The sequence below is a fragment of the Anopheles funestus genome, chromosome 3RL (genome assembly GCF_943734845.2).
Source record: "Anopheles funestus chromosome 3RL, idAnoFuneDA-416_04, whole genome shotgun sequence".
In the NCBI taxonomy this organism is placed as follows: domain Eukaryota; kingdom Metazoa; phylum Arthropoda; class Insecta; order Diptera; family Culicidae; genus Anopheles; species Anopheles funestus.
The window spans coordinates 28822159-28836947 of NC_064599.1; the positions used below are offsets into that span (position 1 = coordinate 28822159).

The 14789-nt window shown below is 45.7% G+C and overlaps 3 protein-coding genes across 3 annotated transcripts in view; 1 reads left to right on the top strand and 2 right to left on the bottom strand.

The window, feature by feature from the left end:
- The window catches only part of LOC125767589 (regulator of G-protein signaling 17), a 29748-nt gene extending 26078 nt beyond the window's left edge, over nucleotides 1–3670 (bottom strand). The window contains exon 1 of the mRNA XM_049434317.1: nucleotides 564–3670. The gene's annotated coding sequence lies outside the window, so the exon portion shown is untranslated. The remainder of the gene's footprint in view (nucleotides 1–563) is intronic.
- A 2787-nt stretch (nucleotides 3671–6457) lies between these two features.
- On the top strand, nucleotides 6458–9627 carry LOC125767576 (ribosome biogenesis protein BOP1 homolog). Its single transcript, XM_049434301.1, has 5 exons — nucleotides 6458–6706; nucleotides 6800–8297; nucleotides 8368–8855; nucleotides 8930–9225; nucleotides 9310–9627. The coding sequence occupies exons 1-5, from the start codon at nucleotides 6569–6571 to the stop codon at nucleotides 9461–9463; spliced, it is 2574 nt and encodes an 857-aa protein (XP_049290258.1). The 5' UTR covers nucleotides 6458–6568; the 3' UTR covers nucleotides 9464–9627.
- An 82-nt stretch (nucleotides 9628–9709) lies between these two features.
- Nucleotides 9710–14585, bottom strand: LOC125767568 (uncharacterized). Its single transcript, XM_049434278.1, has 2 exons — nucleotides 14234–14585; nucleotides 9710–14158 (listed from the first exon to the last, which is right to left on the bottom strand). The coding sequence occupies exons 1-2, from the start codon at nucleotides 14282–14284 to the stop codon at nucleotides 9950–9952; spliced, it is 4260 nt and encodes a 1419-aa protein (XP_049290235.1). The 5' UTR covers nucleotides 14285–14585; the 3' UTR covers nucleotides 9710–9949.
- Between the last annotated feature and the right edge of the window lie 204 nt (nucleotides 14586–14789).

A 14789-nucleotide genomic window follows, 5' to 3' on the forward strand; every position in this document is an offset into this window, starting at 1 on the left:
TTCGCTTTTAATGCCTATTTTTTATCTGTTGTTACATTGATAGTAAGTACACTCATTGCAATAGAAGAAACAGTTTTTAAAAGTTGGATAGAACAATAAAAATACATCCAAATAATTTGTTTGCCGAATTCCCTCTGACTTCTTTGGCCACAAGCATTATAGAAGGAATTTTAATTAAATTATGATACTACAACAACACAAGAACACAGTTCTGTATTTTATTAAAATTAATGATTCATTTTTTTGTGACACTACAACCTTAAGCGGCCTACCATTTCTGGCCTTCTTTGGGTTGATTTACACATAGCTGGATAGTTAGTTCTCCGTATTCGGGATGGAGTATGGCCCTGGCGTGTTACGTGGCGCTGCCATGCAACATAAATAATATCAAAATTGTATAAAATAATAGAAACAAATTGTAACGGCATAAATTGTAATTAAAAGTTCATTAGCTTTCAACGGATGAATGGAGTTTCTTATTTTTATTAAGCAAATGGTAAACAAAACAAATTAAAATTAAAAAAAAATTAACAAGATTATAACAAATGCAAACTACTTCTTACCTGTTTTGGTAGAAACGAATTTTTACACATAAAAATTCGATCTGGCCTCCACTCTGTTTTTGCGCTTCCCGAACACTTCCCGAATATCGCTAGTTTACTGTTTCTTCTTCCAAAAACAAAAAAAAAACAATGGTCGTTACTCCGTCGTACGTTAGGACCGTTGGTTGTGTGTTTTGTGTTGCAGGCTCTTGTTACGGTTTCGTTAGTACAAAAATAATAGAAAAGCTTTTGCGTTCAATTAATGCGTCGTTGTTGCGTTTTTTTTGTTGTTTACCAATCGGTGTTTGCTTCTATACTGTGTGTTGCTGCTATGTTACGATTGCTTAGCCTGTTACTATTGGTGCCGTAGGTAGGTGTTATCGTTCGCGTTATCATTCGCGTTACTCCACCGGTTACGCTAGAGGATGTATACGGAACTTTCGATGCTTCTGATCGCCACTCTATCCTTTCTGCTCGGATGTTTAGCTTTTTCCGTTTTGCTCTTTTCTTTTGCAGAACGGTTTACATGCACATATCGTTACCGTACGCGCATAATACGATACCGGAGCACAGGCGTACGTCAATTTTGATCAACTACTATCCGTTGACCAGCAGCAGGGTTTCGTGATGGTTTGCTGTTTGCTCTTGTACCGCTGCTACAAACACCCGACCTAACGTATGCCGGATTGTGTGACCATGCTTAGTAGTGTACTGCCGGTAGCCTACCATTCAGGCGCTCATGTGTCCGCTGTAGGCCTGGTTGCTGGTTGCTAGTACATACGTTCTTACACTTCCTCCATCGTTCGTTGATTTGGTTGGGCCAAAAGCGTTTACTACTGCTACACTGCCATAACCAAAAGGTAAACCCAACGTAGTTAATCGATGAATTGTGTTTATATGTGTGTGTGATGGGTTGTGGGGATGGGGAGAGGGGGTCCAGTACGTTTCCAACACACTAGCTTTTAAACGTTAGATCGGAACGAAAAACATCATCGGCGTCTTTTCACAAGATGATCGAGGAAAGATCGATGTACGCTGTTAAAATCACAATGTGCGCTACTTAGCACCACGGTCACTGAGTGGTCACTGATATCAGGTCACCGAATAATGCGGGGGAGGGGTAAAAACTGCACGATCACACACACACACACTTGAGCGTAATTCACCGATAAGCCACTGAGTGTAATAGTGTTGCACTATGTGTTCTATGTTCTAAACAGGCTTTTAAAAACGCTTGCCACTGATCTGGATCTGAAGTAAATGGATGAATAACTAATATTAAAAAAAATTGCTGTCAAACACATGCATTGACGGCACACACACACGCGGTAACGCTTTGCAGAAGATTACAAGCGCACTATTATTCGAGAGAGAGAGAGACAAAAAGGTTATCTTTCACTTATCTATCCTATCGATGGTTGTAATGATAATAAGACCACTGAAGATGAGCTTCAATACATTTCCCCGGTTCAGGAAGAATAGCAGCGTTTGAAACCACAATGGTAAGCTGATGCTGATAGTGCAACATGAAACTAGTGATAAGGGTTTTGCCGAGGGTGTGAGATACCAGTGCGACCCAATCCAGTGGGATCCACACATTTTTCACGTTAGGTGCTTGTGGGTCAGTAGGCCTGCATTTGAAATTTTTGTCCTGGCCCCTCTTTTTCTAGCGCCCATCCGATTTCACATGCTTTACAAACTCACACACTCTAGCATACGCTTGTTTCATCCCTTGTAAGATATCTCTCTCTTACTCACACTCGATCTCTTTCTGTTCCTTCGCATATTTTTTCTCTATTGCATTCGCTCTCTCTCTCTCTTTTCAGTAGCTTTTGTTTCGACAAATTTCTCTCCACTTTTAAGATCTTCTCCATCCCACCCGTGTGCGTTGTTCCTTTTGTGCTCTCTCTCTCTTTCTTTAAAAAACAAACACATATATATAATAACAATTTAACAATAATAAAATTTAATTGTAAAATTTTGATTATTGTTTGATCTAAGCAACTGTCATAGTAATCCAGACCTGTTACTATCCTATTCTCGATGGGTTTCTTTCTTTTATCATCGAACTCTCACTTTTTCTCGCTCTCTCTTTCTATCTCACTCACACACACTAGAGATTGAATATTTTGTTTTTTTGTTGTTGTATTTGTTCTCTTCGGTGCGTATGTCCCTAATAGCATCATTGTAGCTGATATGAACGAACAAAAAACCCCCAGCAAAACCACACCACTAAGCTGGCACACGTTCAACTGTGGCTGTGATAAGAAGATGATGCTGCCCCCTGTTTACCGATGCTTGCCTACGTCTACGTCTCGGGACCAAACCCATTATCATCATCGCCATCATGGTTTTCCCATTTGTTTATCCTGGTTTATCTCGTTCGGGTCGGTTTTTAACAAAAAAACAAAAAGGAAGAAATGCGCCCGTATTTCTTCACTCACTGTGTTTTATGTTTGCGGCCTGTAATGTATGAACCCCACGCAAATAGATGTAACACTTGACACACACACACACACACATACACATGCATAGTGCAAGGAACTTCCCGTTTTACGAACAAATTATTCGATGTAAAGAGAAATTGCTGTTCGATTTTTTGTGTAGAAGTTTTTGGGGGATGTAATCTACTTCTGACACATTCTTAAGAAAATACACTAAAGACCCGGGAATGGGTGTACGAAGGCGATGCGAAATCACACCTACTGGGATAGATTTTCAATCACTCCAACACCAACCGTAACGGCATACGTTCCACAACATCACAAAGCAACACATGGAAAACACTGAATGTATCGGATGTGTGGTATCGGTAAATTCAATGCTTTTTTTGTGAAGTTAAACGTTTCCACCTTGCCGTTGGGGATGTAACGAGCTCTTGTTTCTTTATTGCTTCAACACGATATCAAAAGAATGCAGGAAAACACACTCACTTTTAAACCCCCAACTGCCCCCCACACACCACAACGAACAATGTAAAGCTGTGTACATCGATACACTGAGAAACTACTGTAAGGGAAATCCTAATGTTCCTCTTTGAACGAAGAACCGTATGTGTAACGCACCAAGTTCCGCATAATGGTGCGTTACATGGTTGGAATATTTGCTTTACTTTACAATACACAATACGGATCACTTTCTTTTGCCAGAAACAAAAAAAACCCTCCCTAACATACACCAGAACCAGCACTAACCCGCAACAGTGAGGAATGCGATTTTGCACGTGTATCGTTTAATCGTCGTTTGCCGCACAAAGGAATATAGCACACGAGATGGTAAAGAATACAGCGGTTCCCCTTTAGGAAAGGAAAAACCCCCGCTAGAACCAGCACTAGTAGTATGTGGAAGATTTTTTTACACGGAAAAGTTACCAAAAACTTGTGCGAGCGCCCAATTTCTATTCCGTTTCCGTGGGGCGAAACAAAAACCAATATGGCGTTAACTACACCACACACGCACACACACACACACGCGCGCGCGCCTTTGTACACGAACACTCATACACGGTTACAGCGCGATGGAGAAGAAGTGTTGGGTAGGTTGGGAACATATAATAATAACACACTCTTACACTCACACACATGCACATTCGTATACGGAGCAATACCACATGCAGAAGGTTGAAAAACACTACCGTCTCCATCGAAGGAAGCACTGGGTTGCTCCCGTCATGTTGGAGCGAGTACATTTCCACGCGTTTTCTTTCACTTGTGCTTTTTCTCTCGGACGATTCTGGATTTAAGCACTATCTTTCTCTCTCTCTCTCTCGCTCTGATTTAGAATACACTCGCTCGCGCACAAAATTAATCCCCTTTATGCTGGACATTCACTAAGTAGAGAGTTGCTTTTCTTGCTCTCTTTCGTTTTCGGTTTTTTTTTGCTTGCTTAGGTTCTTCTCAGTGTGTGCCTTGCAGAGGAGGACCTTCCGCTTTTTTGACAGTTCCCAACAACCGCATGTGTGTGCGTGTGTGTGTGTGTGGTAGTGGATCGGGAAACGATAGCACACATTAGCCCTACGCATCAAACGTACGCACCACCCATCCACACCTAAAAATGATTCCGTTCCTTTTGCTGCTGCTGCTTGCTGCTAGCACCTGAACCACGCTGCTGACCGTACCGAGCGTTGATGGTGGTCCATAAAGGGTGCAATTATTTTTAACTGCTAACCACTGCACTACTTACTAGTCCGCTGGCACTATACTAACTCCCGATCTCCGTATGATGCCCTGGCTGCGGTGAGAGGATTTTTCGTGGAAAACTCCCTCACTTCATTACGCTCACACCATTGGCGCGGGGGGAGGGGGGGGGGGTGGTGGGGAGGGTTTTTTCTCTCCCTTCAAATGGTTTTCCTTGTAATTTATTCTCGCGCTCCCATATACAATTGAGAGCACAACAGCGATCAGCTTGTATGTTTTTTTTCCTTTCGACAAAAAGAACCGAATCTAGTGCGTGTGTTCCGTGAGAAAGTAAACGTCTTACACCATTACACCAGTGTGCGTGTGTGTGTGTGTTTTATCAGATGCCTTACTCACTCTGCAATGCTTTCTCGTCATATTTTTTCACTCGCAATTTCACTTTCTCATTTTCTCTCCCTCTCTTTCTGTCGCGTCACAATTCGTTGCCCCATTGCATTTCGTTCACACAGGAGAAAATCCTCGCACTCTTTGATTCGCATCCTTCAACTCAACATCACGCAGCGACCGATCACTATACTCCCAACTTCAAAAAATAAAAAAAAAACGACTCGAGTGACTACAACACCAGCAGGATGTTTTTTTTTCTACAACGTTTTACAATTTTCAATTACAATTCGAATTACACTAGTTATCTACTACTAACGCATTGAGTTAGTTCTCCATCCGCTCAGTGTGTACTAATATTGCAAACAGCAAAAGCCGCCAAGCTCTCGTCGCAGAGCAAACACACATGGATGAAGAAACCCAAGATGTGTGCGCCACTTATGGGTGTGAGCTGCTGGCGAAAAAACACAGTTGTGAGAGCAATTTTTCCTTTTTCCAGTCAACACTGTTTTCTCGGCTTTCTTTCTCTCGCATTCTCCCATTTTATTAAAATACACGCGTGTTGGCTTACATCAACAATTGGAAAATTTATTACCCCTTCCATGCTCATCTCTCCAGGGTGCTTGCATTTTCCCTCCGCAGCAAGAGCTAAAGATTCCTCCCAGGGTAACCCAGTGCGCTCCGATTCATCCGTAAAGCAGCTGCTTGAATGAAGCACACGTTTTGTGGTGTTAGTTTTTTTTTAGTGGTGTTGTTATGAATTCCTTCCAATAACATGGATTGCATCGATAGTCGTAGCAAGAAACCCTTGCGTGTACCACGTGCAATTCAACGACGATCGGTGTTAAAAAATAACAGTTTGAAAATTACGCTAAATTCAGCTATGAATGAATATGAAATGTTTTAAAATAAATATTATAAAAAGGAACATTGAAAGTATCAAGAAAAATGTAGAAATTATTGATTACGATTTTCTCTCTCTCTTCTTGGCTTAACGACTTCTAAGGTCCAGACTTATATTTATCACGAACGACGTGGTGTCCTGTCGTGTACAACCACCAACTTAAAAATAAAAAAAAAAAACGCGAAACACTTCATTACGTTTCAGCGATTAGATGTACATTTTGCAGCTTCAACGCTGATTAAAAGCTACTAAGAACTTTAAAGAGCACGCTATTATACCTTTTTCTGTTTAATTGTTTGCAATATTTTTATGGTCGCAAATGAACGGAAAACCATATAATAAATGAGTCAAACCCGGTTTTACAAAATAAATATTTAAATGAAAGAATAATAGTACTACAAAAGGGTGTAAACAATTATTTATGCCGTACATCACTGTATACAAATGTAACGCGTTAGCGTAACGCATAACGCGTACCGCCTTATATTTTGACAGCTGTCATTAGACGTAAACAACGGCCCAAACACGTGCGAGCCGCCCGCATTGTACAGTTGGGGTATAGTAAAAATTTGACCTGTTTGTGTAGTTAATTAAGCTGTAAAATGGTCGCCAACAAAGAAAAGACAACAAAACGCAAAGCTTCCGATGCTGAAGCAACCGCAGAACAGATTGTCTCTAAACAAGAACCAGAAGAATCGAACCAGGAAAGTTCTGAGGCGAGCGACTACGAATCGGATGAGGTATGTGTGCCGGTTCAACAAATGGTTTCCCAACTTCCCAAATCCTTGCTCTGTGGAAGTGTATTGTTAATTGTTACTGTTCACTTGTTGCAGGAAAACCTTCTCGGCAGTATCAATAATGATGGTGAGGATAGCAGCGATTCGGAACGTGAATATGCCTCGGACGACGATGATGAGGAGGAGTTAAGCTTCGAAAGTCTTGATTCGGATTTGGATGATGATGCCGAAGAAAATGAGGGTGCCACGCTGAAAGAAATCGAAAATGATGGCGATGGAGAATCCGGCGCCGAGGATGACGAGGATGAAGAAGAAGCTGATTCGGCTGATGACGTGAACAGCGATAGTTCGCCGGAAGAAGATGAGGGAGAACTGGCGGATAGCAGCGATGAAGATGTTGTTGAGGAGGAAGTGAAAACAGTGAAAGAGAAAACAAAACAAGCCAAACCAGATCAGAAAAAGAAACCTGTACAGAAGGAATCGGACGATGAGGAACACGACGACGATGAGCTGAAGCTCGGCCGAATTGAAGATGTGCTCGGTACGGGAGTGAAGAAAACACGCGGCTTAAACGTGTTTCCTTCGTTGCCCAAGGTGCAAGGAAAGCAGAAGGACGAGTACGCCGGTGAAGACACATCGGATGAGGAAGATATTCGGAACACGGTCGGCAACATTCCGATGCACTGGTACGACGAGTACAAGCACATCGGGTACGATTGGGATGCGAAGAAGATCATCAAGGCGAAGAAGGGTGATGCGATTGACGAGTTTCTGCAGCGCATGGAGGATCCGAACTTCTGGCGCACGGTCACCGATCCACAAACGGGCCAGAGGGTGGTCCTGTCCGATGCCGATGTCGCGCTGATCAAGCGCATCATGGCGGGACGCAACCCGGACGCAGAGTACGACGATTACGAACCGTTCATCGAGTGGTTCACGTCGGAGGTGGAAAAGATGCCCATACGCAACATTCCGGACAGCAAGCGTTCGTTCCTGCCGAGCAAAGTGGAAAAGCAAAAGATTGGCAAGTACGTGCACGCGCTGAAGATGGGCTGGATGAAAACGTTCGCGGAAAAGCGCCGCCTGGAAGCGATCCGCCGTGCACCCAAGTTCTATATGCTGTGGGAGACGGACCACGGGACGGAGGAGATGCGCCGCATCCACGATCACGTGGTCGCCCCGAAACGGCCACTGCCGGGTCATGCCGAATCGTACAACCCACCGCCGGAGTATCTGTTCGACGAGAAGGAGCTGGACCAGTGGAAAAAGCTCGCCAAGGAACCGTGGAAGCGGAAGCGTCCATTCGTGCCGAAGAAGTACAACAGCTTGCGAGAAGTGCCGGGCTATGAGCGATTTATTAAGGAACGGTTTCTGCGCTGTCTGGATCTGTACCTGTGTCCGCGTGGGAAACGTTCGCGCATTGTCGTTGGTCCGGAATATTTAATACCGAAGTTACCATCGCCGCGCGATTTGCAACCATTCCCGACGCTGCAGAATTTGATTTACAAGGGCCACACGAACATGATCCGTTGCATTAGTGTGGAACCGAAGGGTGAATACCTGGTGACCGGATCGGACGATATGACGGTTAAAAGTAAGTTCGTTTTTTTATATTCGTAAATTGTTGTGTTTTCCAATTCTAATATTGTTTTTTTTTTTGATAGTTTGGGAAATTTCAACCGCACGTTGTATTCGCACGATACCAACCGGTGCCATTGTGCGCTCGGTAGCCTGGTGTCCCAACAGCAAGATATCGCTGGTGGCCGTGGCCAGCGGGAAACGCGTACTGCTCATCAATCCAAAGGTTGGCGATTACATGCTGGTGAAGAAAACGGACGACCTGCTGGCGGAAGCACCCCGGTCCGATACGGTAGATAACGAACGTATCCAGACAGCAGTCCAGTGGGGTGAGGTAACGGAGGAGGAAAACAAATTGGGCGTACGGATCGTTATCACACACTTCCGGGAGGTGCGCCAGGTGACCTGGCATGGGCGGGGTGATTACTTTGCAACGGTCATGCCGGATGCGGCCTATCGCTCCGTCATGATCCATCAGCTGTCGAAGCGTCGATCGCAGCTTCCATTCTCGAAGAGCAAGGGTTTGGTGCAGTGCGTACTGTTCCATCCAGTTAAACCGTGTCTTTTTGTGGCGGTACGTACAGCAAGAGCATTCATTAAGAAGGGGAAAAACAATGTAAAACACAAAAAAATCTTTTTATCATACAGACCCAGCGCCATGTGCGTGTGTACGATCTCGTGAAACAGATGATGCTGAAGAAACTGTACCCGGGATGTAAATGGATCTCCAGCATGGCCATCCATCCGAAGGGTGACAATCTGCTGGTGGGTACGTACGAGAAGCGACTGATCTGGTTCGATCTCGATCTGTCTACCAAGCCGTACCAGCAGCTACGAATTCACAATGCCGCCATTCGCAGCGTTGCGTTCCATCTGCGCTATCCCCTGTTTGCATCCGCCGGTGATGATCGTAGTGTGATCGTGTCTCACGGCATGGTTTACAAGTGAGTATCGGGATGATGATGATGATGATGGTTGTAGGAAGAATACAAGCGGAACTAACACACGCTCTTCTCCTTCGTTTCCAGTGATTTGCTGCAAAACCCACTGATTGTGCCCCTGAGGCGGTTGAAAAATCATGAAGTTGTGAATGACTTTTCCGTGCTCGATACTGTGTTTCATCCAACGCAACCGTGGATTTTCTCTTCCGGAGCAGATAATACGGTACGTTTGTACACCTAAAAGCCGAGCCAGGGGTGGTGATCTGGCGATTGTGACTATTGCGAGCAGGTTCTATTTCCCATCTCCCGTTTTGCGAAAGGTGTTGATCGACTCTAAGTATTTTCTGATAGCATACTGAGTTTGTTTATATATCTTCAATAAAAACGAAAAATTTACATAATACACATTTGCTCCCCTGTATTAAAGAGGATAAAGACCTCTTTTAGTATTTTCTACTGTAAATGTTCTACTTTCCTTTCTCGCCAAACTGTAACTCAATTTCATGTCACAACGATAGTGTACTTTTATAAAAAAAAAACCGGCTTTATTCATTAAGAGGATATTCACAATATGCTTTCAAAGAAGGATAGTTTGCTTCATCCCTAAAGTACAGAACAAACAAATAGTTCGGATGGCACTGTTTTCTTCCGCGGTCTATCCTTCCATATATCACATTAGCTAACAGAGGAACTTACCTGTTATTAGACTAGCATGTACTACATCGGTTCAGTTCAGATCCCTCATAATAACATCGTCTGCAGCACTACCGAGATGAACATACTGATGCTGTTGCTGCTGCTGCTGCTCAGGTAACTGATGTACTGAGGCAACAGGAACGACGGTCGTTGTTGGCACTGTACCGACTAAATTACCACCGCCCGACACTTGCAGCGGACACATACCACGGAGAGGTGTCACGATCATCGACTGATCGTGCGGCTGATAGCCGTAAAAGTTATCCACCTTGGAGAAATTGTTCGCAAACATTGCCGGCCGGATGATCGGATGCTGTATGATCTGTATGCCGCCCGTCGTTTCCAACTCCATCAGTGGTGCATCGATGACGTTCGGCTCACGCTGCTCCACAATTACCACGTCCGAGTTAACGCTCTCGCATTGCCGTTGCTGTTGATCAGAGTCACACTCCTCGATCGTATGGTCCGGCAGTTCGGTCACCTTCGCTTGCTCCTGCAGCCGATCATCGGTACCGTCCGAAGCATCGTGTTTCGTCCGGTGCAGCTGGTACTTTGTTTCGCTGATCGACACGAACGGACATTTGGCACACTTGTATAGTAGTGCCGAAGCAACTTCCGCATGCATCCGCTCCAGGTGCTTCCGGTAGGTCGTGCTCTGGATGCTGCTGTAATCACAGTAGCTACATTTGTACATATGGCCACCTTTTGTACTGTGGCGCATCTTGTGCCGCCGGAAAGCGTTGTGATCGTTCGTCGTGTACTCGCAGTGTTCGCACTTGAATCGCTTCTCGTCCGAATGTTTGGCTGCGTGTGCCTGGAGTAGGTAGCGCGTGCGGAATACCATACCGCACAGTAGACACCGATGCTTGCTAGTACCGCTTTCGGCCATCTGTTCACCCGCATCGGTCGGATGCTTTGCGTCCATATGTGCACGTAGCTGCCGTTTGCCGGCAAACCGTAAACCACACTTGACACATTTCATCGTTAGCTGTGCGGATTTGGACACTTTCTGCTTATCGGATGGTTCGTCCGTAGGTGGACAAACCGGTACAGGAGTATCGACCGGTTGTTCCGGTTGCTTTGGCCGCTCGTCCATCGGCACCGGAACATCCGCTTGCTGCTGTTGCGGTTCCCGGTGCCACCGTCGATGGTTGCGCAGTTGCTTATTGTTTTTGAACGCTTTGCCACAAATCGCACACTTAAAATTACGCTCCTCCGAATGTATCTTCATGTGTGTATTGTTAAGCCGACAGAGAACGGGCGTTTTGAAGCTACACAGATGGCACGCGTACAGCTCCATATCGATCTCATGCTCGCGCCACAAATGCGTATGCAGTGTGTTCCAGTTGCGAAACTCCAGTGAACCACACTCCGGACAATGGATAGCATTTGTACCGTCCCCCGCGACGTGACATTTGCGATGATACTCGAGACGATCCGCTTGCCGAAAGCGTACGCCACATTCGTGTAGGTCACATTTGTAACCTTCCTCTTCGGCGGTAAGATTGGAGTAAAGTTTCTTTAGCTTCGTTATACCCGTCTGTTTGGCTCCCTTTGGACGACCGCGTGTTCGTGGACGATCGGACTCTTTGGCGGTGTTCAATACCGCTGGTTCCTCTTCGGAAGGTGTTAAACCGTCCGAAACGATCGTTACCTGCTGATCGGAGGACAACGGTTGATCCGCAGCGGACGGTGTAAATGCTTCACCATCCACCGCCGATTGGAACTCACCGGGAGGATCAAGATTGATCACTTGTGCTTCGGTGGTTGTTGCAAATAGCAACTCTTCCTCCCTTCGGGGACAAACGGTAGCATCCGTATCGTTGTGCATTTCCGTACTATCGAGTGGTTCTTGCAGAATGTCTTGCACGAGACATGGATCACCGGTTTCGATCGATCCCCAGTCGTGGTTTGGTGTTATCTTACGATTGGAATCCGATTCTTCCTGCAGCAGAATAATGTCGTTGGTATAACCGGTAGGAATCGGTTCACAGTGTGTCGTATCGCCAATCATACCGTTGGTGTTGCTTTCGTTACCTGCTGCAGATACTCCCGTGTCCACCACTAGCCCCGGTCCACCTCCACCGGGATCATCACGATCGTTGAAACCTTCGGTAAAATCACACACTTCGCCGAGTTCTCCATAGCCCAGATCGGACTCATGATAACCATCCATTGCATCGTCCTGTGCCGGATGACTTTGGCAGTCCAGCTCAATGATTTCACCGAACGGTTTATCCATCCGTTCCGTCGCGCCCATCAGTTCGTGGCTATCGTGTGCTTCTTGGTTTTGAACTAATGTGGCTGTCGTTACGTTACCGTTACCGTTACCGATCGATCCTTGCGGCACACCAACGGAGGGTAGCATATTTTGCAGCTGCAACTCATCGTACGTCATTAGATTAACTTCATCGACCGATTTTAAATGTATCGTCGGTTGCTTTAGTACGCTTATGTTTTTGATAAATATTTTACTCTTTCTCTGCTGTTGCTGTGGCACTTCGCAGGTATTGGCCGCCGGTGTAGCCAGATGTGTATCATACTCTGTCGTTCCCATCAGGGCGTTCGGTACAGCATTGGTACCTGTGCTATCGGTCAGATAGGAAACGTTCGACTCGTCAGTTCCAGTACCACCACCACCACCGCCACCACCGTCCAGCGAGGTGGAAAACAACATTAGCAAATTCTGCGAACCCTGATCGACGGTTAGCGGTAGCGTTCGGGGTGCATTTTCCATCGCTGACCCAATGGTGTAGCTTACCTCGGTACCATTCAGCAGCGATTGATCGCACGGTGTCGGTACCAACTGCTGGGACAAGCTGGCGCTCGAAGTGGAAAGCGATGGTTCAGCTACAACCGGCTGCTGTTCCATTGATGCCGGTGGAGTTGACGTACAGATAATGCTTTCGCAGCTGCTGGCCCTACTGGTGATCGATTCGTTAAACGTCGACGCGTGCGTTGAAGCGCTCGAGTTCGGAACCGGTTCGTTAAGCGACGATATCAGTGGATTGCGAAGTATGTCAACATTTTTTATGTATATGCGACTACCCCTTGACTGGCTGGCGGAGCTGGAGGGTGCAGCCTGTGCCAAACTGTAACCATTGTTTAGCGGATCGTTCGTACAGTCCATGTTCATGTAGGATGCCGCATTGTACTTGCTCCCGTTCGTAAGAATGTTTTCTGCCGATGGTACAAAGTTCACATTTTGTAGCAGCGATACATTACGAATAAATATTTTATTCCCATTGCTTGCCGATGGCTGCTGCTGCTGGGTGGTATTGTGCGGCAATTCAAGCACCTGATCGTGCTGTAAGATATCTTCCCCAAGGGAAAGCTGATGTGTGTCCTGCAGCGTACCGTGCGCTACAGCGGACGGTTCCTGCTCGGTCGAAAGCAATTGTTGGGCCTGCTGCGAAACGACGTTTTCTTGCCGAGTTTCCTGTGCGATAACGTCCGGCTTTTTAAGCAACTGTACGTTCTTGATGTAGATTCGGCTTTTGTTGTGTGTTGGCGGTGCAGCCGAATTTGGTGGCATTTGGCTGGTGCTGGTCGCATTTGTTTCATTCCTTGCAGTGGGAACGTCACACGGTCTATCGATCATGGTGGACTGTTGTGGTGGTGGATGTGCTGCTGCACGATTGCACAGCTCTTCCACTTCGCTCGGTAACATTTCGTGATCTTCGGAAAGGTGCAGCTTTAGGGCAGGTTTCTTGTAGAATGCGTTGTCGCACACGGGACAGGGAAGCTTTTCCGCTGCTGTCATTTCACGCGCCGGATGTCTCTCCCGCCTGTGGTCGTTTAGACGCGTCTCCGAAAGGGTCGCAAAGGGACAATACTCGCACAGCAGTATCGGTGTTTCCGGTTGCGGCCCTACGTCGAGCGTGTCGTTCAGATAGCTATCGATCACATCCGGCAACCGTTCGGAGCTGTTTATGCTGGCAAGCTTTACCCGTGTGTCTGCTATTTCGCTCTTGATCGGTTCCGAACGTTCTTCACTTTTGATTTCATTCGATGTACTATGGTGGGAACGTAAGCGTGTCTCCTGCTGGTACTGCTGATTGATTTGGGTGGGAATCTTTACGAAAATGCTCGGCAGAATGACATCATTTGGTCCGCTGGTGTGGCCACCGGCCAGCTGTTGCGAGATGGACGCAAAGTAGGGCGAGGAGGGTGCAAAGTTGAGCGGATTGGGTGAACCGGGTGAATCGTGCAGCGGAGAGTTGAGATGATTTGCTGAAAGCTAAAAGAGCAGTAAGAAAGGTTATCTGTTTGTAACTCATGTTTTGTGTAAATGGAACACGTTCTGGGTACTTACCATGGAATCAAAGCCCAAGCTTTCGCTACATTGGTTTTGAAAGATATCCATTTTTGGGGCGTCCGGTTATCAATTAGCTAGAAGCGGCTATTTTTCTTCCCAATAAACACACACGCAACAGGACATCGCTGCACTACTGTTGACGGCCCGTAAGACTGTTCTTATGGCGGTGCTGTTAAGTGTTGATTCATTGTATGCATAAACACGGCATTGAAACGGTAATCCAATATTTCGAGATGAATCACTGCACCTGTGCTGTACACAGCTTAACACTTAATGTGTTCAAGTAATAAAGTTTTCTTACAAACACACGATTTGCACCCACATAAACAATTCACAACTTTTTTTCTTTCTCCTCAAAACAAACTTCAAGTGACAGAAGGGATTTTTTTTTTGTTGTTTCATTTGTTTTCATTCAAACTGACCCGGGGGGTACATCAATGACGTTTTCGTGCTTGTACGAAATGCAACAGGTTTCAAATGAAGGGTAATTTTATAGGCAAAATTTAATATAAAATGGATGTTTTTGTTTGTATCATAAATTCGAAGCAATTGT

Bases quoted from the DNA above. Each gene is read 5' to 3' on its own strand.
- LOC125767576 (XM_049434301.1), top strand. From the start codon at position 6,569: ATGGTCGCCAACAAAGAAAAGACAACAAAACGCAAAGCTTCCGATGCT. The intron at 6,707-6,799 runs GTATGTGTGCCG...CACTTGTTGCAG, and splicing joins GCGACTACGAATCGGATGAG to GAAAACCTTCTCGGCAGTAT. The intron at 8,298-8,367 runs GTAAGTTCGTTT...TTTTTTTGATAG, and splicing joins GGACGATATGACGGTTAAAA to TTTGGGAAATTTCAACCGCA.
- LOC125767568 (XM_049434278.1), bottom strand. From the start codon at position 14,284: ATGGATATCTTTCAAAACCAATGTAGCGAAAGCTTGGGCTTTGATTCC. The intron at 14,159-14,233 runs GTAAGTACCCAG...CTGCTCTTTTAG, and splicing joins GCTTGGGCTTTGATTCCATG to CTTTCAGCAAATCATCTCAA.